The sequence below is a fragment of the Symphalangus syndactylus genome, chromosome 7 (assembly GCF_028878055.3).
Source record: "Symphalangus syndactylus isolate Jambi chromosome 7, NHGRI_mSymSyn1-v2.1_pri, whole genome shotgun sequence".
NCBI classification, from domain to species: Eukaryota; Metazoa; Chordata; class Mammalia; order Primates; family Hylobatidae; genus Symphalangus; species Symphalangus syndactylus.
The window spans coordinates 129,903,601-129,927,684 of record NC_072429.2 but is presented as its reverse complement, the minus strand read 5'-3'; the positions used below and the strand labels follow the sequence as shown (position 1 = coordinate 129,927,684).

At 38.3% G+C, this 24,084-nt stretch overlaps 1 protein-coding gene across 3 annotated transcripts in view; it reads left to right on the top strand.

Moving 5' to 3' along the window:
• The window catches only part of ADCY8 (adenylate cyclase 8), a 274,396-nt gene that overhangs the window by 41,905 nt on the left and 208,407 nt on the right, over window positions 1–24,084 (top strand). For all 3 annotated transcript variants that reach the window (XM_055287260.2, XM_055287261.2, XM_055287262.2), the window contains exon 2: window positions 8,538–8,687. In XM_055287260.2, coding sequence (XP_055143235.1) covers window positions 8,538–8,687 — 150 coding nt within the window. The remainder of the gene's footprint in view (window positions 1–8,537; window positions 8,688–24,084) is intronic.

The window sequence follows — 24,084 nt, the reverse complement described above, 5'->3', positions numbered from 1 at the left end:
GTGGGCAATTGCAATTCACTCATGTTATTCACTCGGTTAGATTCAGCAAGTGTATGAAGCACTGGGATGCTAGGCCCTGTGCTAGGAGATAAGAGACAGTGGACACAAGCTCTGCCCTGGGGGAGTTCAGATTGAGTAAGGTTGATGAACATATAAAAAGGAGATCAAAGTTCAGTGTTATACGTGATCATCAGGTCATTGACATGACTCAGAGAATTCTTCATGCCAGTCTAGGGACCCACTGCAGCAGATCGACTTGGGAGCGTCCTAAAAATAAAGTTCTCCAAGATTGCATCCCTGGATATTTGTATTCAGTGGGTCTCAGCATGGCCAAAGGATCTTCATTTTTTTTTTTAAGTAGAACTTGCTGGGAATCACCTTTGTCTCTTCTCTTTTCTATGTAGTCCACAAAAAATCCACCAGCAAATCCTGTTGTCTCCTCCTGTGGAATACATTCAGGGTTTGGCCCTATCTCATCACCTGCATAATTCCAACTGTGGTCCAAGTCAAAATCTCTTTTCAAGGGACTCTTGGAAGCAGCCTCTAACTTGTCTCCCTGACTGTCCTTGCTGCACTACTGTCTGTTTTCTTCACAGTAGCACTTTGGATGATCACTTCAAGAGGTGATTCTTGAAACATGGATGGTAGGTCATGTTTCCAAGTGCTAAGAACTTTGCAGGGCCTTCCCATCTCATGGAGAGAAAAGCTTCAAGACCCTCCATGGTCTGGCCCTTTGAGACCTTTCAGAGTCTGCTTCTGAAAGCTTTTCCCCAGGCTCCCACAAGGCTCTCTGCTCCAGCCACAGTGGGCCTCATGCTGGGCTGGACTGGGTTCTTGCTTCTCCTGCCTCAGAACCTTGGAACTTTTCTGTGCCTGGAATGCTCTTCCCAAGTGAGCATGACTCCCTCACTTCTTTCAGGTCTTTGCTCAAATGTCTTCTTATCAGAGAGGCCTTCTCTGAACTCCCTTTAAATTAGCAGTCTTACTCCTGTGCCATCACTTTCCATCCTGCTTATGCTGCTGTATTATTCTTTATGGCATTTATCATTCTCTCATACTACCACCACCACATGTGTTAAATATTCCTTGGTTTACTTGCTTATTGCCCATCTCCCACCACTAGAACGACAGCAGGACATTACCTGCTTTATACATTGCCGGTTTATAAAACTCGTTCCATAAATAATTTCAAATGGATTAATTAATAGAAGTGAGGGGTTAGGAAGGCTTTTCAAATATAGTTTACAAATGTGTAAGGGCAGGAAAAAATGATTAATAAATATTTCTCAAGTATCTCACACCTAGCACATCAACTCTGGGTCAGAGGTGGCTTACAGATAGGATGGGACCTGAGGGATCCAGGTAGAGCCATAGGTTGGAGGGATTACAAAGCACAACCAATCTGAGATGGTCATCACCGTATGCACTTAACCCTTCATAGAACTACCAATCCGCTACTGCCACAATGGAGTGGTATTTCCTTCAAGACATTTAGTAAAAATTAGTAATAATTGAGCAGTTCGGGCATTTTTAGATAATTACTGGATACTAAAACCCAAACACTTATTTTTAAAGTTATTTGTGAGGTCAGTTACTGGTCAAGATCAGGAGACTCTGTCTGGATGGTCTTTTCTGCATTCTGTTTTTTCCCGTTGATTCCAGCCCTCAGCATTTATTCTACTGGCTGCATAAGTTTTGAACATCCTGCTCTGCTTCTCAGACTCTCAGTCATCTCTTTTGGAATCTGCAAATGCTCCCAGGAAGGAAGAAGCCCCAAATGCTAGGGTCACCTGTCTAAGCGTAGATCCTGACACCTTACGGGTTTGTACCGCCTTGTTAGATCTCCACAACTGAGTTTGTTTGAGTAACTTATTCTTCCTATTTCAGTACACACACAGATACACACACATTTACACAAGTGCCTGCAGACTTACGTATTTTTTATTTATATATGCATATGTATATGTGTATGTATATGTATATATATTTCTTCATATTTTAAGCATTAGGATCACGTTGAATTTATAGATTTGTATGTTAAGTGCAGTTTAAAATATTACATTTTACTTAATTCATCAGAGATTTGCTAATGTCATTAAGTATTTTTAAGTGCAATTTTATATTCTTTTTATTTACACAGACTACAGTTTATTCAGCCATTTCCCTTACTGTTAAAAATATGCAGTTTCCATGTATAAATTTTTCGTGAATAAAGTTACAATGAATATTCCCTAACAGAAGTTTCTAATGTTCTGTCTGATGATCTCCTAAAGACAGATTTCTAGAGGTTGGGTCAGTGGGTCGAAAGAAATGAGTCAAATTTTGCAACATGTTGCCAATTTTCTTCTCATAAATATTACAGTAAAGTTTCTTCATATCAGCAAGTTATCAGATTGGTTTTGTTAATAAGAACCAGTTTTCTTTAATTTGAGACTTTGCTCACATTTTTCTGCTTAGATTAGAGCAGTATTCCCCTTTATTTTCCTCTTTTAATAGTCTCATTGTCCACATTTAGCTCTAATCCATTGGCACTTATTTTTGCATATAGTATGGGGTGACTGTCAGTCCATTTTTTTTTCCCTGTAGTTGACCAATTATGTTTTTTGGGAAAATTTTCTTTCCCATTAAACCTTTGATCTTTGAGCTACATGTATCATGTACAAACTTGTTACAATTTTTATTGTTTGTTTCTATACAGTATACTCTACTTTATTCCATTAATTTTGCAGTTGAGTTTTTCTCTGCTGTGACAGTTTTAATTATCATAGCATTATAGTATATGTTACCTTCTGGTTGGTGAAGACCCCCCTCTAATTTTTGTTAAAAATTTCTTTGATATTCTAACTCATGTATTCTTTCAAATATACTTTTAAATCACCTTTCAAGTTCCAAATAAAAATTCCATATGGGATTTTGATTGTAATAATATTAAAGCTGTAAATCATCTTGAGTCATGTATATATATATATATATATATATATATAGTTACATATTATAACTATTAACATAGTTAATAATAGTTAGCATTTTTAACAGAAATACCTCTCTTCTTTATCTTTTGTAAAGTCATGTACTTTTTTTCTTTTCTAGCTCCCACGCAATTGTTAGTATTGTTTAAGAATAGTTTTGGTGTTTTATCTTACCGATGCTATTGTAAGATCATTGTTCTGGTATATGTTATAAATGATGATTACTGGTACATAGGAAGGCTATTCCCCCATTCATGTATTCATTTATCAAATATCTAGAACTTATTAAGTGCTGTCCATTAATGGCTAAAACAAACATCATCTCTGTATTATTAGAACTCACAATCCAGTGCGGCAGATAGGCATCAAGTAACCAAGCAAGCAAATAATATATAATTACAATGTGTGATAAATTCACAGGGTGCAGGAATAAAGCATAGCAGGGAAATCCTACTTTGATATAGTGATCAGGGAGTGTCTATATGAGAAAACTATAATAAAGCCAAGAACAGAAGGATAAGAGGAATCAGCAAGGCAAGAAGTATGGGGAGTAGTGTGCAAAGAAGAGGAAACAACATTTGAATGTCCCAAAAATGGTAAAAATCTAATGAAGGAATGGAAAGTAACAGAAATCAGATTGGTTAGAGCAAAATGAGTAAGTGAGGAAACGTACAAAATGGTCTTGAAGAGGATCAAACGATCCTCATTGTCATGATGGGAAGTTTTCATTTTACTATTTTAACAATATATTTTATTAAAATAGGTACACTACATGCACATATACAAAAGCCAAAAAGGTAGAGTTTAAAAACCCAGACTTCAGTTTCTGTCCCCAGCATTACCCAATAACTTCTTGAGTGTGTCTGTGCATTTAAAAATGATAGTACATGTTAGTTCTTTCCTTCTCCCACACCCACTTTTCAACTGGATGGATTTATAATATGACCAATCCTCTGTTTAGGGTCATTTAAGTTATTTCTAATTATTTATTATTGTAAATGATGTTATCATATCCTTTGATCTTTGCACATGGGTGGTCATATTTATGAAATAAGAATTAGGATTACTGAACTCATGAGTAGAAATATTGTCAATTTTTACAGATATTGCCAAATTCACACATTTCAGCAACTAGGTATAAGAGTGACTATTTTCCCCACAACCTAGCCAGTGTGAAATGTTAGTAATCTAGGAAATTGAGAGTAAAATCATAATGGGAGACCATTCTGTATCCACCAGGTTAGCACTGAGTATTCCCACTCCACACCCCAGAGTCACCTTTGCACATGTGCCCCAGGAACACGCCCACAATGTTCAGAGCAGCATTTTCCACAAGAGAATGGGAGTGGAAATAATCAGAATGCCCACGAGTAGTGGAACAGATAAATGTTTTGTGATGTATTAAGTACTATTTAGCAGTAAAAATAAAGGAACTATCAATGTATGCATCAAAATGAATAAAGAAAATAATGTTTAGTAAAAAATATGATTCCAATGATATAAAATTTAAAAACAACTGAAGTCAAACTAAGCAATATGAGAGATTTTCAAAATGTTCATGCCCACTTGACTTCACAGGATCAGTGATTACTCACAGTTGTTTATGTAACTGGATTTAAATGATGGGTTTATGGTAAGAAAATATGGATTTCAAAACTTTTTGCACCAAAATAAACTTACACAAATGTTGCAACGTGTCTAAATAGGATTCAACTTGAGATACTAAAAAGGATAAGATATCAGTTACAAAAGAACCCCTATCAGATCAACATGAATTCTGCTAAAATTGAAGTAAGGACAAATGTCAAATTGATGGGGAAGCTTTGGTGGAAGAATGGTGAAATCACTGGTGCTTTACAAAGGTTCATAGAAAGAATTCCCCAGAGAAATCGGCAGTTTACAAATGGATCACTCATTTTAAGAATGGATGAGATGATGTTGAAGACGTAAAGCCCACAGGGCAGACAATCCACATCAATCTGTGAAGAAAAAGTTAACTGTATTCATGTCCTAATCGAAGAGGACCAACAATTAACGGCAGAAACAATAGCCAATATCATCGACATCTTAATTAGTTCATCTTACACAATTCTGGCTGGACAATGAAAGTTGATCAAACTCTGCTTGATGGGTACCAAAATCCATGTGCCCAAATCAGCTGCGGACAAGAGCAGAGCTTCCAGTGGACATTTTAAACAAGTAGGATCAAGATCCTGAAGCATTTCTTTGAAACACTGTAACAGGAGATGAAACCTGGTTTTCAAAATTTGCTGAGGCTAACTTCAGGTCCTATCCTAAGATGATATTTTACAAATTTTCAATATGTGCCTTAAAAGAATTTCTACTATCTAATTATTGAATAGCATGTTTGTATTAGTCCGTTTTCATGCGGTTGATAAAGACATACCTGAGACTGGGTAATTTATAAAGAAAAAGAGGTTTAATGGACTCAGTTCCACGTGGCTGCAGAAGCCTCACAATCATGGCAGAAGGAGAAAGGCACGACTTACATGGTGGCAGGCAAGACAGAATGAAAGCCAAGTGAAAGAAGAAATCTCTTATAAAACCATCAGATATCTTAAGACTTATTCATTACCACGAGAACAGTATGGGGGAAACCATGACCATGATTCAAGATGAGATTTTGGTAGGGACACAGCCAAACCATATCAATGTTTCATTTCAAGGTTGATAATCATATGAGCTTTCCAAATTGTCTCTATCTTTGCTGACATTTTAATCTGTTTGGTATATAAACTGCTGAAAATTGTGTTAAAAGAGACCACTATGACTATAGATTTATAAATAATTACATAGACTTTTTATTTTGCAGGGTATATTTTGAGGCTATGTTATTAAATGTGTCCATGTTCAGAATTTTTATGTATTTCTGATGTATTAAACCCTTTATTATTGTATAGTGACCCTACTTATCTCTAGTAATGCCCTTTTCAAAAAATTATCTTTAGTCTGGTATTTATACAACAAAGCCAGCTTTATTCTGTTTTGACTTCCAAATTTTTATATCAATATATTTTAGAACTATATGTTACAAATAGGACATATAATATTTCTTTTTATCTAACCTGAAAATCTTTATCATAACTGAAGAATATGTCTCCTATATGTAGCATTTTTATCTGACTGTTTTCAAGATTTTGTTTTTTTAGCATTTTGATTATGATGTGCCCAGGAATAGTTTTGTTCACAGTTATCCTATGTAGGGTTTGCTAACATTATTGAACCTGTAAATATGTATCTTTATAAAATTTATAAGAATTGCATTATGTCTTTAAACAAATTAGTTTAGCCCCATTCTCTCTTTCCTTTCCTTCTGAGAATCCAATCATATGTATGTTAGGCCTTTCAATGTTGTCACACAAACTACTAAAACCTTTTCATAAATAATTAAAAAAAAATTTTTTTGGCTGACTGTGGTGGCTCACACATGTAATCCCAGCACTTTGGGAGGCCCAGGCAGGCAGATCACCTGAGGTCAGGACATCAAGACCGGCCTGGCCAACATAGGAAAACCTCATCTCTACTAAAAGTACAAAAATTAGCCACATGTGGTGGTGCACACCTGTAATCCCAGCTACTTGGGAGGCTGAGGCAGGAGAATTGCTTGAATCTGGGAGGCAGAGGTTGCAGTGAGCCAAGATTGTGCTACTGCACTCCTGCCTGGGCGATAGAGTGAGACTCTATCTCAAATATATATATATATATATATATATGCCAGGCACAATTGCTCACGCCTGTAATCCCAGCATTTTCAGAGGTCAAGGTGGATAGATCACTTGAGGTCAGGAGTTTGAGACCTACCAGCCTGGCCAACATGGTGAAACCCCATCTCTACTAAAAATACAAAAATTAGCTGGGCGTGGTAGTACACACCTGTAATCCCAGCTACTCAGGAGGCTGAGGCAGGAGATTCACTTGAACCTGAGAAGTGGAGGTTGCAGTGAACCAATATCACACTATTGCACTCCAGCCTGGGTGATGGAGTGAGACTCCGTATCAAAAAAAAAGTATATAAAGATATATTTTTATTAATATATATTATTAAATAATATTTATTTATTTTTTCAAAATGGTTATATTCTATTGGCATATTTCCAAATTTACTGATTCTTCCGTCATCTATGTTCTGCTGTTAATATCCAGTTGGTTCAGATATTTTGTTTTTTCAGTTCTGAAATTTTCTTTTTTTGAGGTTTCTATTTCTTTTCTTATTTCTTATCTTTTCATTCACTGCTAAAATATTTATTTTCAGTGAATTTCATTCACTGCTAGAATGTCACTAGCAAAGTTGTAAGAACTATTATAATCTCAGCCTGCTGATTCCAACATCTGGGTCAGATTAGAATAGATGTCTATTGACTCTTTTCTCTTGAGATTGAGTCACATTTTAATGTTTATTTTTATGTCACATAATTCTGTGCTATGTTCTGGACAATGTGAATGCTCTATAGTTAAGACTGAATTATCTTCCATTCCCCTGGAAATAGTGATTTTTGTTTTGTTCTGTTTCACTTTAGCAGGTAATTAACTTGATTGAAATCAAAAGAAAGTCTTTGTCTTTTGGACTGCAGTTCAAATATCAGTTCAGTTATTTTATCCTTAACTCAATTGCTTACTGTCTTCCCTATGCATATGTGGTTCAGATAAGAGGTTATAAAACAATTTTAGGTTTTCTTTCACCAGGTTCTTTTCTTTTTGGAATTCTCCTCCCACTTTCTGGAAGCTACAGTGGTGTGGAACTCTGTTCTTTGCTTCTTCAAGCACCTGCATTTTCTATTGGAGTTATAACTACCACACACTGCATGAGCTGTGGCCTGTTCTCAGGCTAAAGCCATGAAAACAAAGAAATTCAGACTATGTTGTTCATTTCTTCCATGTGTTGACCCCTCTTCAAGAATCTGTCTGCTTTTCTTGACTGAAGAGTAGTTAGAAAGGGGGCAAGTGAAAAAGTAGGAAGCCCAATTTAAGAGTCCAGGAAGCATATTTTGATGCCTAGAAATAGAATAATGGAAGTGGAGATGAAAAGCAATAGAAAAACGTGTTTGTTTTCTTGAATTAGAAACAAGACTTGAATTCTATCCAAGAAGACCTGAGAACACCAGAGTCTAAATATAGTAGTCAATGTATTCGAAGGCAAAGGTATTCAATGGATTCCTTTCCTGTTAATTCTTAGTCTCTTCTTTTTATTCCCACCAGATTCTCCAGCCCCTTAAAAGTCAGAAGCTTTTGCTGGTGAAAGGGAGAGAGATAAGGTGGAGTGAAGAAGCCAACCGGATTCCCTCTTTTTCACAGCAGGTTTCCATGAAGACCCCAGTCTAAACCTGGGGAGAAAGAAGCCTTAAATTGGAGAAAGTGGTGAAAGAAGCCCTCTCCAAAGGGATGACATTTACCTCAAGATCTGAATGAAGGGCATAGTTCTACAAATATGCGATTAAACATGTGGATTACTACATTAGGATTTACCTTGGAAATTCATATTTATTTATTTTATTGTTGCTTGTAATTAGCTTTTGTTTTAAGCACCTGACCAGACTGTGTTTGTTTTAGGTTGTGGCCCAGGCAGTGTTATTCATGTGTATGAACACAGCTGGAATCTTCATCAGTTACCTATCAGATCGGGCCCAACGCCAAGCTTTCCTGGAGACTCGGAGGTGTGTGGAGGCCAGGCTGCGCCTGGAGACAGAGAACCAAAGACAGGTACCAACTGACAAGGCTGTGTGTTTTAGTTATTACCTAGCCAGTCTCTAAATTATATGGAGCTACTGTTTTACTCCCAAACACGTCCTGACTTGCAAGTGTTCTCTTAAAGTTTATGTCACAGGATTCCAGAGTTTGAAATAGTTGTGTTAGACTTACAGGTCAAAATGGGTTGGTGTTATTCTCCACACTCAATTCATCGTTCCCCATAAGAAATAAAGAGGTTACGGTCACAAATTTATTTTCTGACACCTTTCACTGACATCTGTGTTTGTGAACAAGATCATGATTCCTCAAAATCATCAGCATGCCCATCTTTGACCCTCTTTCTTTTAAACTGTAAATGTGTTATTTCATATAATTTTTTTTTCTGTTTACCAATTCAAATTAGAGTGAGCACACAGAAGAATCTTACACATCTAGTCTCTAAAACCACAACCTGATTTTTAGAAGAGATGTACACAAAAAAGTCCTGTGGACATGATGCCAACATCAAAATAAGGGATACAGTAGGAAAAGAAGTTGGATTGCAGGGGGCAATAATGTCTTCCAATTTGGAGAGATTAAGATAAAAGAATTTTTTGGACATCCTGATTGGGTGGATATTATAGGAACTTAAAAGTAGCTTTGGCCTCAAATAATATATTTATCCAAAATTAAATTTATTTTCAAAGAATAAAGATTTGTCCCTATTAAAGAAATTTATATATTTTAAGTCCATGAATACCTTTGTTCTGAACACAATTTTCCAAGGGGAATATCAAGAATGTGTTGAAAACTGGTTTTAGTATCAACTTATAGCATCCCAAGTATATATGCTCTTGGAAATTTTATGCTTGTAGATATATTATCTCTACAATAATAGACCTTTTTTTGACTAAGCCCTTTTTCTTACAGTTATGTCTTATTATTTATAATATAGCACATTTCTTATTTAAGACTTTAGGCAATAATAGTTTGCAAAAATCATAAAGAAAGTAGCAGAGAAAGACTCAACATTTTCTTCATGATTAATTTGCATCAAGTCACCAGGAAGTCAGGGATCTTTAAAGTGAGTGAAGCCAGGTCCGTGTGACTCTGATGGATGAGACGGACACGTAGGGCCCACCTGACAGGACTAAACTCCCACTGCCATCTGCTGTCTCCCAGGGCAGAGGAAACTACTGAGTTTTCAGAACTTACTTTGACTTTACAAAATTCAGAATAAGGAATTTCTAAGTTACTGCCTAAAATAATTCTGGAACCTCATAGTAGTTTCTCTGAATAGCCCTTGGAATAATTAAGAAACATAACGTTAAGAAAGAAAACACCTTGTACAATAAACATGAGTATCTCCCAAGACTATTGTATTATGTTCCTGTGCAAAACAGATCAGTTGCCAGACTGGCATGTCACTCTTTCCATGGGATCTGTGCCAATTCAGAGAATGCTGCCATATTAATAATTTATTCAACTGTTCTTAATGCTTTGTCACAACAAGAGCTGAAATTGTGGGTGAGTTGTATGGTATGCCTCTTATTTAGTGTTTATGATACATTGAAGACACTAAAAAATATTGCCTTACCATCTCCATAAGACTTTTTGCTTCTTTTCTCATCCTTCAATTTGGGTGTCTTGGAATCACTGTGATCTAATAATCTAAAGTTGTGGAGGAATCATCCACCATTCTCTCTAATCTTTATTTTTTTTAAGTTGGCAGAAGGAGGAAGAAAATAATAATATACAGAGGTAAGAGAAAGTGACAACTAGAATTTAATGAAAAGACCACTAGAGTTTGGGTCATGGCTCTTATTACTTCCTAGTTGGGCCACCTAAGCTATTTAACTTTCCACCATAGGTTCCTTTTTTATACATGGGCCAATATCTTTCTCTTCTGCATTACATTTGCCTCAAGTGAGATATTATGTAGAAAGCAATACAAACATATAAGTCAGTTTCATTGATTTCTTGGATAAAATACAAGAAAATACTATCTTTTGTGGAAGGTTCTTTGTTCCTAGAATTAAGTAAAATATTGTGTAGGCTTCTTTTAGTCCTATGTTCACAACTATGATAAGATGTTTGTGGCATGTTGACCACCCTTTATTTACCCAAGGGTATTGTCTGAGATAACTGACTCCACATCATCAGTGCTAAAGTTACTTTCCACTGGCATTTGATCTCTGCTTCAAGTTTCCATTATCCTTGAGAACTTCTTCAGTAATAGATGGGCAGTATAGTCTGGCAGAGAAAACATAGGCTTTCAAATGAGATTGCCCTGGATTAGTAATTTTTACTTGGTTACTGTTTTAGTGAGCTTGAGCAAGCTCTGAGTCTTAGTTTCCCCATCGATGGCATGGGAATAATAAAATCCTTCCTGAAAAGTCTCCTTAATGATTAGAATTGTGTGAGATGCCCTTGCAAGTCAGTGAAGAGTTTCTATTAGCATTATTGTGTGTAATGATTTATATAAATCAGTCAACATAGTTCAGTCCCAAGAGGACTCATGTGAGAATTTATTATGGATTGACTTGGCTCAGTTGTAGTAACTTAGGGTTACTTATATGGAGGTAAATCAGGATGATGGCTCTCCTTAAGTGCATAGCAAACAGAATCATCATTAGGTCCTATCCATATCTTTTATTTTATTTTATTTTATTTTATTTATTTTTTTTTTTTTTGAGACGGAGTCTCGCTCTGTCGCCCAGGCTGGAGTGCAGTGGCGCAATCTCGGCTCACTGCAAGCTCCGCCTCCCGGGTTCATGCCATTCTCCTGCCTCAGCCTCTCGGAGTAGCTGGGACTACAGGCGCCCACCACCACGCCCGGCTAATTTTTTTGTATTTTTGATAGAGACGGGGTTTCACCGTGGTCTCAATCTCCTGACCTCGTGATCCGCCCGCCTCGGCCTCCCAAAGTGCTGGGATTACAAGCGTGAGCCACCGCGCCCGGCCCTATCCATATCTTTTAAAATATCATGTGTCATTGACAAATGAATTCCCATTTTCCTCTTATCAGAACTAATTTTAATGCCATAATTGTTAAAAATTCTATACCCTGTGAAGGAGATGCTGTAAGAACCTAAGTGACAGCAGATACCTTTTCCTTGGATAATGATCCTAAATAAGATTGATAGTAATATTTTGCAATTATAAATTAAGAATCAAATAGGTTATATTCAACAGAAATGACCGGGTTTTGTGGGATTTTTCAAGCACTCATGATTTTTATCTCACGGTAGGATACAAAAAAAATTAATCATTTAATTTGTTCAATCGTGAATGAATTCCTTTATGGAGGGTCTATTATGTGTCAGGAGCTCTGCTGAGCATTGGGAATATAATGCTGACTAGCAATCAGATCCTGGCCTTAAAGAGTTTACCAGGTGTAGAAGAAGCTGAATGACTACACAGACATGTATGGCAACAGTGTATGGGTCAAACCTAACCTGGAGGCTTGTAGAAGGCTATTGAAAAAAAATTTTACCTGAGCTGACATGTGAATAGGATTCAGCTCAGTGGAGAAGCAGTAAACGGTCCACCATAAAGAGCAAAAAACACATGCAAAAATCTTAAATCAAGAGAGAAAGTAGTTTGTTGGAAGGATTTATGAGAACTCCCATGATCATTCATTCATTTACTCATCTATCTATTCACCCATTCATGCTGTAGAGAGAGAGCCAAATAAGACTCAGTCTTTACTCTGAATTGGACCTGGAGGATGAGTATGACTTTAATTATTAGAAGAGAGGGAAGAAAGAAATTAGCAAAGATACCGATGACAAGATACGTATGACCTATTAAAGGACAGCAATGACGGACACTAGGTTTTCTCTGATATCCTGCAGCAAATTGTGAACCTCTTAAGTGGAGCATTACTGCTTTCCATTCAATAACAGATATATATTTCCTGAGTGTTAACTATGCACCAGGCATTATTCAAAGTGCTGTGTACACCAAAGTGAAGAAATTCTTTGACAGATCTGTGTTACAGCATGCCACACTGGATCTCAATCATTGCATGTCTCTTTCCCCAAACTGCTATTTCACCACCCTGTGCCATGTATTAATAGTTCTGGGAAATCCACCTCCCTCCTAATGTGTCTCTACTCTTCTGCCTCAGCATTCCTTTCTCCATGAGGCTTGCTTTTGTCTCCAGGTAGAGTTGAAATGTTTTTCTTGTACTCGCTGCATGCCATGATAGTTAAGTCTATTAAAGAATGCGTCCCACTTTACCACATATACTAATCTGTGCTTCTCTCTCTCCACAACCTCTAAAGACTAGTTAAAGGCAGCTACTCTATATAATTCAATGGATTCTCTGGTTTTTATCTAGCATAGTGGCTGAAACGTAGGGTCTTCTGAGTAATATTTATTTAACTAGTTATACTGAATTCAAACTTCGGCTCCTAGCTTCACTTCTACCTACAAGAATATTAAAAACTCCTTTGCGTAAAAATAAAGATACCTGTATCCATTGTACCCTCCATTAAAAAACTTAGTGGGAAGAGCACTTTTACCCATTTCAGGAGAGACTGGGACAGGCTGAGCATACATCTTAAGCCGACTTGTTAGGGAAATTTTCCATCTGGAAGCTACATCTTGAAGCATCTTTCTTTAGGGAGTTAGATTCTAATTATTGTAGTTTTCATAATCCTGCTGCTTCTCCCAAATGATGCAAATGGCCCATATTTATTTTAAATATTAAAATGAATTAATTGTTTTTCTTTCAGCTTGGAGAATTGTATAAACCTCCTTATGGTAATCATGGCATTTCGAGGTGTCTCAGAAGCTCTGGGGGCACTGGAATAAAGTTTCTGATGATACCATATGTTGCAGCAGCAGGAAGATTATTTTTAAATGCAGCAGATGTTTTAGCTGTATTAAAGCAATTCTGTTAAACTTAAATATCTTTGTTAGACAATATTGGTGTAAACTGGTGGTTTGGACAGTAGATTTCCGTCCTGCTTATACTGCTGTATTATTCTTCCTTATTCCCATTCCTTATTCCTATTATTATTCAGCTTCCTACTGAGTTCTGAGTTGATTAGTTTGATTCATTCTGGTACCTTTTAACATCCTGGGGACTTTTTAAAGTTAAAAATAATATTGATTAGTACAGTAGAGCTTTGTCATTTTTAATTCATTCAGAGAATCAAGGTTGACCTAGAAGTGGTAGAACCTTAGAATCTTTATTCTTTCTGCTCCAACTAGATGGGTCTTCTCATTATACTCCAAAAACCTCTTACTTCCAAGTCATTTTCTGTTATTCTTCATTCCTTATGTTCAAAGCCACCCACTGACCACCCATCGTGTTCAGCTTATCTGTAATCAACGTCTTTCATATTCATTATCCTTTAGTTTGTACTGAAATATTCACTGTTTCCTACACATTCTTCTTACCTCTACACTCATGCCTTTGTTTACATCATTTTCCCTACCTGGTATAACTTTCCTTTCATCCCTGCACCTTATCCATCCTTCAAAACTCAGCTCAAATGTCACCTCCATGAGAATTTCATTCATACATTTCTGTATGGAATTAGTCTCTTTATATATTCTGCTATACCCTTGCCTTATTTTTGCCTCCTCGTATCCTTGATTTTCATAGTACTTGGCATTGCTGAGTCATCCCCCAACCCCCTTTCCTTGAAGCACTCTCCTCTCTTAATTTTACTAGGGGGCACTTGATTTTCTTTCCAGTCTTTCAGATTCCTGTTTCCTTCACATATCCCTCTTCCTCCTCCAAACACTTAAATGTAGGCATCCTTCAAGGGCCTCTCCTTGACCCCTTCTTTTTTGTTCATGTCTTGGTTCTCTTTTGGTGCTGTATCATGGCTTCAGCCATCACTTCCGGATGGTTCCCACATCAGTATCTCTAACATTACATTATTTTCTGAGCTCCAGATGCCCACCACCAACACCAGCTCGATAGCCTCATCAGCATGTCCTACATGTATCACCAGCTCGGCCTGTTCATGATCCTCCCATCCCCCCAAAAAGTACTCCTCTTTCTCTGTGATACACCCTTGTACCTGATCCGTTCACATCAACCATGGTCCCTATCCCTCTGGGTGCTATCTTCACCATATATGCACACATTTTTTTCTGTATTTCCTTTACTAGTACTGCCTGGTTTAAGTCCTCTCACAAAATAGCTTTCTAATTGGTGTTAACCAGTTACTAACCAGTGTATACTAATTTAGCCACCTGTAGTCACTCACCTTAACATTCTTCTTGAAAAATAAATCTATTTCCCTTTTCTCCATTTTCCTTATGATCTATGAAATTAAAAAAAAAAAAAACTAAACGAACTTACTGAGCTCTGCAGGGCATGAAGCCAATGCCACTACTTTCTTTCACCTACTCTTGTCCCTCTCTAGCTGATGTTGAGATGGTGAGGCAGGAATCCATTGGTTTCTCTTTTCCAGAGAGCAGGATTCATATGTTAGAAGTCATTGTATATACATTCTCCAGACCTTTCTGTGGGGTAAGAATGTGATTCCTCCCCACAGGCAGTCTACCCCACAGGGAGCCCATTCATGCAGTCTCCTCTCCTCCCCACAGGGAGCCCACTCATGCAGGCTCCTGTCCTCCCCATAGAGAGCCCACTCATGCAGTCTCCTCTGTCCCCCACAGGGAGCCCACCCATGCAAGTTCTCATCCTCTTCACAGGGAGCCCACCCATGCAGGCTCCTCTCCTCCCCACAGAGAGGCCACTTATGCAGGCTGCTGTCCCCTACCCCTGATAGGAAGCCCAGACATTCAGGCTGCTCTCCTCCCTGCAGGGATTCCACTGTTGCAGTGAGCCCACAGTAGCCAGCTACTCTGCCTCTGGCTGGGGAACTGTGGCTATAGAACAGAAAGAAGAAATAGGAAGCTCATGTCTGCTTCCTTTGCAGCCAAGTCTCCCATTCGTTTGCCAATAATAAAGTGGCGGCTGCTTTGATTGAATGATTTGATTTGGTCGATTCCTGTCTGTCTTCCATATCTATTTCTCAGTTGGTTCATTTGAGAAGGGAGGTGTATGACTAACTCACATCTCAAAACCCCAGCACGGAGTATTACACCTGTCAGGATCATCTTCTTAGTGCCTAATATGGATTATATAAGACCTCACACTAAATGTGAGAAAGCCCCAGGATTGCTACTGCCCATAGAACCCACCCGATTTCATTTACCCTGCATCACAGCCCATTCACCACCTGGCTCCAGTGTGACATTCCAATCATGTCAATTGCTACCTCCCACTTTGTACTCCAACACTTCACACAGCCCAGCAAAGATGCCCCGCACTTCTATGCCTTGGATTTCTTGCTGGTCTTTCCCTATCTGTCTCCCTCCCTCTCTGCTTCTCTGCCATTCTCTCTGCTGCTGGAGTGTGGCCTTTATGGATCTCATCAACAGACTCATTACCCTCCGGCTTCTTGTTGGGTTCCGCCAGTGGGAGGCACTGGACATGAACTAGAGTGTGGGAGGACAGAGAGGTCCATATATTTATCTTCCCATATCCTACACTGCTGGATTGTAGATTTACAGTGGCTGCATTTATCCACCAAAAGCCACAGTTCCTATCAGGCAGCCCTCGCTTAGAGTAAAGGATTTGCCAGATTCCAGGGGTGTTTGTAGCTGCCTGCCCTTCCTAACCTTGGGGTGCTTTACCATCCATTGCTGAGTACGTTAATTTTTCAGTAACTCTCTTTCATTATCCCTTTTGAGGTACCAGCTATGTCCTGCCAGGAACCTAAATGACATGCCACTATTGCTCCATTAGGATGAGATGTTTCACTCCCACTCTGTATATATTTGTGGGGCAGTTCAGCAGAGCAGAAAGACACTGGGCTAGAAGTCAGAAAATCTCTACTCTGTCCAGTATGGTACTAGCCCTCTGTGTATATTTAGCACCTGCAATGTGCCTGTTTTAAAATGAGACATGCTGTGCATGTAAAATACACACCAGATTTTAAAGACGATCCAAAAAAAGAAGAAATGCAAAATATCTCATTAATGACTTTTTACAAACTCATTGAATGTTGATTATACATTGAAATGATATTTGGACTATATTTAGTTAACTAGAATATACAATTAAAATGAATTTCAACTGTTTCTGGCTGATTTTTTATGAAATTTTTAAATTGGGAATTTTTAAATTGTATTTCTGCAGGACAGTATTGACCTAGATGCTTGTCCCATTTCTATTTCTAACTTGCTAGTGTGACTCTGAGCAAGTTGTCAAACCATTTTGTATGTGAGTTTTCTCATCTCTCAATTAGAAATGATAATTCCTTCCCTAACCCACAGCAGTGTTTTGAGAGACAAATAACATAATGCCTGAAAAAGTGTTATTTCAACTGTAAAGAACTCTACAAATGTTAGGGCTCTTTCTGTGAAAATCTCACCAACACCCCAATCTGATGCTCAGATGCCCTCCCCACCCCCCCTTATGAAGCCTTCTCTAATGTTTCCTGTTGTAAGTTCTTTCTTTCTTTTTGGCACTAAGACATTTTTCGTTAACATGAGTTTTTCACATTCTGTTTTATATCAGGGTCAGCACCATGCTTCCCTCCAATTGCCAGGAAGGTTTTGAGTGGCAAGCACACTACCAGTGTTAATGGCCTCTGATCTCCCTGTAACAATTGACTTCACTCGAAGAACTGTGTTTACGCGATGTGGGTGGGACACCAGCTCTTGCGTTCCATCTGCCTGCCTGGTTCTTTGCAATCTTCCTAGCACATTATTTGTATTTTCTGGCATGATGGAAGAAGTGAAGGCTTTGAAGAAAAACAAACCTGTATTTGATTCCTAGCTCTAAGTCTATATCTGGGTGACTGTGTGTACACCAACCTTAGATTCAACATCTGTCGAAGATAATAATCCCTAGATCTCAAGCTGGTTGTAAGAAAATCAAGCAATATATAGAAAGCATCTGACCCATTGGCTGACATAGTGGGGCCTCAATAGATGAGAGCTGGGGGTCATGGCTGATCCTTGAACTGTTGAATCACCTGGGCCACATCCTAAGTTTATAAGTAAAAGGTATTCTGATTCTAGTAACAACAGTTTTTCTTCTTGTTATTTGTGTTCTTATTCAAATTTGGTATCCATAAGCAATATAAATTTTTAATGCTACCCTTGATTCAAAGACAGCTCATGACCCTATGCTCATGTGCAATTATAATTTGCATACAGAGGCCATCTAGAAAGCAGAAATCAATCACCATCAGGGACCTCAACACCTTTGATCCAGCCTGGAGGAGCTATAGGAGCCGCTGAAGAACTCTGTGGGGGCTTTTTATCTTGAAAGTCTGTGCAGATAATTTTGACTAAAGAAATTGAAATTGGAAACCTAATATAGCCTAACTATAAAATGCTGAAGAGAAGACATGCTCTGTTGCCTTGATACAGTCGAAGACACATTTCTAGAGTAGTAGTAAAATAGAGCGGGAGAAAAATAAAATAAGTATTTTTTAAATAACCCATGCCTAAAATAGCTTATTTTAGTGAGACTTGTGTATGGGTCAGTTGACCAGAATTCTACATTTACTATTTTGCATGAGTCACACCCAAAACAGATTGGCTATAAAAGAGGTAAAATAATTTAACGGCACTATCTCAGCTATCTTGGTGTAAAACCATCCTAGAATTTTTTTTCTTCTAATCTTTTGCAAATGTCTTGCCCACATCTCATTTGAAAGCAATGTTTTTAGATTGAAAGTTTTGAGTATAGCATAGTATTCAACTCATTTTTCATAGAAACAAAAGCTTGCTTATCATAAACAGATTTGGAAACAAATATTACCGCCTCTTGGTAAAGATAGTACACAACTAGCAGACGTCGGGGATAGGCTTGAAAGAACCAGCTAGCTATGAGCATTTAGCGTATACTGTTGACAGCCTCTCACAGTAGATAGGCTAGTGAATCACTTAAGTGGGGTAGGGAGGCCACTGTGATGCAGTGCTATTCTGTAAATTATTTATGAAAAGTCCAAAATTCCAAGTTGATCTTTTAAAAACATTGACACTACTCTTGATCGGCCTTTGGAATCTGGAAACTTGAGACAGAGGCTGAGAACTATGCCGTCAAAGCAAAAGGAAACCTGGCATAAGGCAAAACCATTATTTCATCCTTCATTTGTTCAACAAGTATTGATCTTTCCTTCCCAAAACATTTGCCTTTGCAGTATCTCCTGTCTTAGTGAACAAACAGCACCACTTATCCACCAACTCTTCAAGCTCACACTACCCCCATCCTCTCCATTTTCTCTGACATGCAGTAATAATTATGAGCAGTTAATTCTCTTTCTCATCCATCTTTCATATTTTTTCCAACGTTTCTAACCCTACTTCTTTCTCCATTTCTCTCCTGGATCTCTGTAACAACCCTTTCCTTCCCTGCAATTCATTCTCCAGGCTGCAGCCAGAGTGATCCTTCTAAAATCTAAATCTGGTTAGGTCATCTCTATGACTTCTATACTGGATTGAATAGTGTCCCCCTAAAATGCATGTTCCCCCAAACCTCAGAATGTGATCTTACTTGGAAATAGGCTCTTTACAGATTTATTCAAGATGCAATCACACTTGATTAGGGTGGGCCTTAATTCAATATGACTGGTATCCTTATAAGAAGAGAACACAGAGAATCCCAGAGGCAGAAGCAGGAAACACACAAAAGAGCACCACGTGAAGACAGAGGCAGAGGTTGGAGCAAGACATCTGCAAGGACTGCTGGCAGCCACCAGAAGCCAGGAGAGTGACATGGGACAGTTTCTCCAACAGGGCCCCAGAAAAAAATCCAACCCTGACAACACCTGACCTTGGATGGTCAGACTTCTGACCATCCAAAACTGCAGGAGAATACATTTCTACTGTTTTATTTTTCTTATTTTTTATTATAGTACTTTAGGTTTTAGGGTACATGTGCACAATGTGCAGGTTTGTTACATATGTATCCATGTGCCGTGTTGGTTTCCTGCACCCATTAACTCGTCATTTAGCATTAGGTATATCTCCTAATGCTGTCCCTCCCCCCTCCCCCAACCCACAACAGTCCCCAGAGTGTGATGTTCCTCTTCTTGTGTCCAGGAGTTCTCATTGTTCAATTCCCACCTATGAGTTAGAACATGCAGTGTTTGGTTTTTTGTCCCTGCGATAGTTTACAGAGAATGATGTTTTCCAGTTTCATCCATGTCCCTACAAAGGACACGAACTCATCATTTTTTATGGCTGCATAGTATTCCATGGTGTATATGTGCCACATTTTCTTAATCCAGTCTATTGTTGTTGGACATTTGGGTTGGTTCCAAGTCTTTGCTATTGTGAATAGTGCCGCAACAAACATACGTGTGCATATGTCTTTATAGCAGCATGATTTATAGTCCTTTGGGTATATACCCAGTAATGGGATGGCTGGGTCAAATGGTATTTCTAGTTCTAGATCCCTGAGGAATCGCCACACTGTCTTCCACAGTGGTTGAACTAGTTTACAGTCCCACCAACAGTGTAAAAGTGTTCCTATTTCTCCACATCCTCTCTAGCACCTGTTGTTTCCTGACTTTTTAATGATCACTATTCTAACTGGTGTGAGATGGTATCTCATCGTGGTTTTGATTTGCATCTCTCTGATGGCCAGTGATGATGAGCATTTTTTCATCTGTTTTTTGGCTGCATAAATGTCTTCTTTTGAGAAGTGTCTGTTCATGTCCTTCGCCCACCTTTTGATGGGGTTGTTTTTTTCTTGTAAATTTGTTTGAGTTCATTGTAGATTCTGGATATTAGCCCTTTGTCAGATGAGTAGGTTGCAAAAATTTTCTCCCATTCTGTAGGTTGCCTGTTCACTCTGATGGTAATTTCTTTTGCTGTGCAGAAGCTCTTTAGTTTAATTAGATCCCATTTGTCAATTTTGGCTTTTGTTGCCATTGCTTTTGGTGTTTTAGACATGAAGTCCTTGCCCACGCCTATGTCCTGAATGGTATTGCCTAGGTTTTCTTCTAGGGTTTTTATGGTTTTAGGTCTAACATTTAAGTCTTTAATCCATCCTGAATTAATTTTTGTGTAAGGTGTAAGGAAGGGATCCAGTTTCAGCTTTCTACATATGGCTAGCCAGTTTTCCCAGCACCATTTATTAAATAGGGAATCCTTTCCACATTGCTTGTTTTTGTCAGGTTTGTCAAAGATCAGATAGTTGTAGATATGCAGCATTATTTCTGAGGGCTCTGTTCTGTTCCATTGATCTATGTCTCTGTTGTGGTACCAGTACCATGCTGTTTTGGTTACTGTAGCCTTGTAGTATAGTTTGAAGTCAGGTAGTGTGATGCCTCCAGCTTTGTTCTTTTGGCTTAGGATTGACTTGGCAATGCGGGCTCTTTTTTGGTTCCATATGAACTTTAAAGTAGTTTTTTCCAATTCTGTGAAGAAAGTCATTGGTAGCTTGATGGGGATGGCATTGAATCTATAAATTACCTTGGGCAGTATGGCCATTTTCATGATATTGATTCTTCCAACCCATGAGCATGGAATGTTCTTCCATTTGTTTGTATCCTCTTTTATTTCATTGAGCAGTGGTTTGTAGTTCTCCTTGAAGAGGTCCTTCACATCCATTGTAAGTTGGATTCCTAGGTATTTTGTAGTAATTTTTTATGCCAGCTTAGGATACAAATATAAGTTCCCATTGCCTTTAGAATGAAATCAGACCCATTTCTTACCTCTCTCCCCTCCTTAAATGTTGTCTGGATGGAAGTAACAGTGACTGGCTCTGATATACCATTTACTATGTGTGAGGTTCTGTACTTCACATAGATTACTTCATTCAATCCTCAGATAAATCTTATGAAGTGGGTGAATTTTTACCTCCATTTTATAGATGAGGAATTTGAAAAACAGAGAGGCTAAATAACAGCTAGTAAGTTGGACAGCTGGTACTCAGACCTAAACAGTCTTGCTCCAGAGCCCATATAACCAATTATCATGCTATGATGTCCTTCAACATGGGATGCTCTTCACAATCTACCCCTCTCTCCCTTGGGAGGGCCCTAGCCCTCCCTTCCACATTGGGCATGCTCTTTTAGTCTCAAATGACAGGAAACTCTACTCATAAGAAGAACGTATTGCCTCATGTTACTGAATATCCAGGGGCAGGTGTACAATTGTCACAACAGGACTGTAATGTGATCAACAGGAATACACATAGTGATGTGGGGAAATCAGATGAGTTGTCTTAATATAGGGAAAATATATACTTCAACACACACTAAAGCTACACAGAGGAAAAGACCCAGTGGCCCATGAAGGTGCCAGCTTCCAGTGAAGTCTCCCACCTGCAGTGATATGTCTTGACTAGACTGAGGATAGCGCGTTCTTCAGAAAGCGCCCTTTGCCCTTCTCACATGGGATTTTATGCTCTTGTAGCTCTTCCAAAGTATTCTAAAGGCTCCAGCTTTCTCCTTTCCTACACACCAAGTATGAGAAAACCGCTAATAATCACAGAACATCACTTATTCCATGGTAGACTGTCTTCCTCCCCAACCAGCATTAGACCTGAGTTCTATTTCTAAGCAGGCTTCAGGCACAGCTTGGTCCAGGGGCCATCTAGTACGCTTGTTTGATCACTTTGTTATTCAGGACTCAGCAAAGGCATTAAAATCCAATCAAAATTCTACATTAATTGACTTTTTTCTCAGAGCCTTCCACTCAAGAGTTCTCTTCAGGGCTTTGGTGATAGTCAAATACTTATTATCAAAATCTAATTAGGTTACTGCATTATAGAATACATACTGTGGACCAAGTCCTGAGTTAGGTGCTGGAATTAAAAACAAGAGGAGATTTTTAAATAGAATTTTTTTTGTAACAAACTAGAGTTTGGTAAGCTTGGCAGTTTCCAACTTAGTCTTAGAGTTATATATGTCGTGTCTTCATATCTTCTCTGCTAGATTACAAGTTCCTTGATCCATGGAGGAATTGTGATTTTCCCCCTATAATACCTACCCTGGTGTTTAAACATTCACTAACACTGTATCAAATGAGTAAAGTAATAATTAAGGAGGATTTCCAATGAGCATTTCTCTTTCCCCAAATATGTGATTATTATCGACAGATATTGAAGAATCATTTTTCTTCCCTCTTTAGTAAATTAGAGGCTAGTTTTTGCATGAATTTTCATATGCAACAGAGAATGTTCTTGTTGAACTCTATACTCCATTAACTCTTCTTTCTTCATTCTCACTGTCCAACTGAATTTGCAATTTAGATTTATGGGAGCCATGTCTTTTGTATATTAATTACAGGGATGTAAATATTTCATCTTTATAACCCCTGATTCCCCAACAGCAAAAAGCATTTTAGTTTTCACACAATTATTCTAGAATCGCTTTGGAATATGCAAGAGACAGATGATGCCTTGTGCTGACTTCTATGGTAATGTAATTCATATTTCATTATAGTCATTTTCAGTTTCTCAGCCAAGCAGACTGCAAGCATGGTGAAGGCAGAGTGAAGCTTCTCCACTGCTCTCCCTAGTGCAGAGCACAGGGCCTGCCACTAACTCGTTCCTTACTACACATTTGCTGAAGAACAGTTTGTCAGATGCATGAATGAGTAGTGGAAGATATTTCACAATAGATTAGATGGAGTCATGGAAAAGATTATGACTCGAGAGTCAGCCCCATGTGATCCACTGCACCCAAGAAAAGGATGAACTCTAAATCAGATTCTGCAATACAGAGCCTGAAAAGGAGAATTCACTAATGAATCCAGATGCCTGTGTGCACATCTGGGTGCTGCCACTTACTTGCTGTGTGTCCTAGGACAAGTACCTAACCTCTCTGTGCCTCAATTTACACATCTGTGGAATAGTGGTAATAAATGCCCCTATCTCATTAATTGTTATGAGGATTAAATCACATAATTCATGTGCAAATCTTGAAACACAGTAGGTGCCCAATAAGAGCTCTCACTGGTAGTGGTGTAGCCCATATTTATTGCTTCTCTCCTTTAGGCATTTTCTTTAATTGTGAAATATATACATTCCACAGAAAGCAAAATCCTCAGACTACCAGAGACTGAATTGATTTTAGATAAGTAAAGGGAGAAACTAATAGAGATGTTTGGAGTATGAAAAGAGGAAAAAAGCAAAGAAGGTTGGATTACACCTTATGGATGATTGAAAAAACAAGAGACCCACTGAATGAATGAGTATCACAAGTATTGTCCAAGTAAGCTCTGTTGATTCTGATATTTTCTGTTTTTCAAGTATAAATAAGAAAGGTTGATCATTGTTCTTCTCATGAGCAGAAAATTGACACAAGCTCACAGTTAAACGCCGGTGTGAAAAGTGATAATTCCACTTATTAAAGGCTCTGAGGAGGAGGTTGCAAACACCATGCGCTCACACCCGACCCAGGCGGTTTCTCCAGGCAATGTGAGG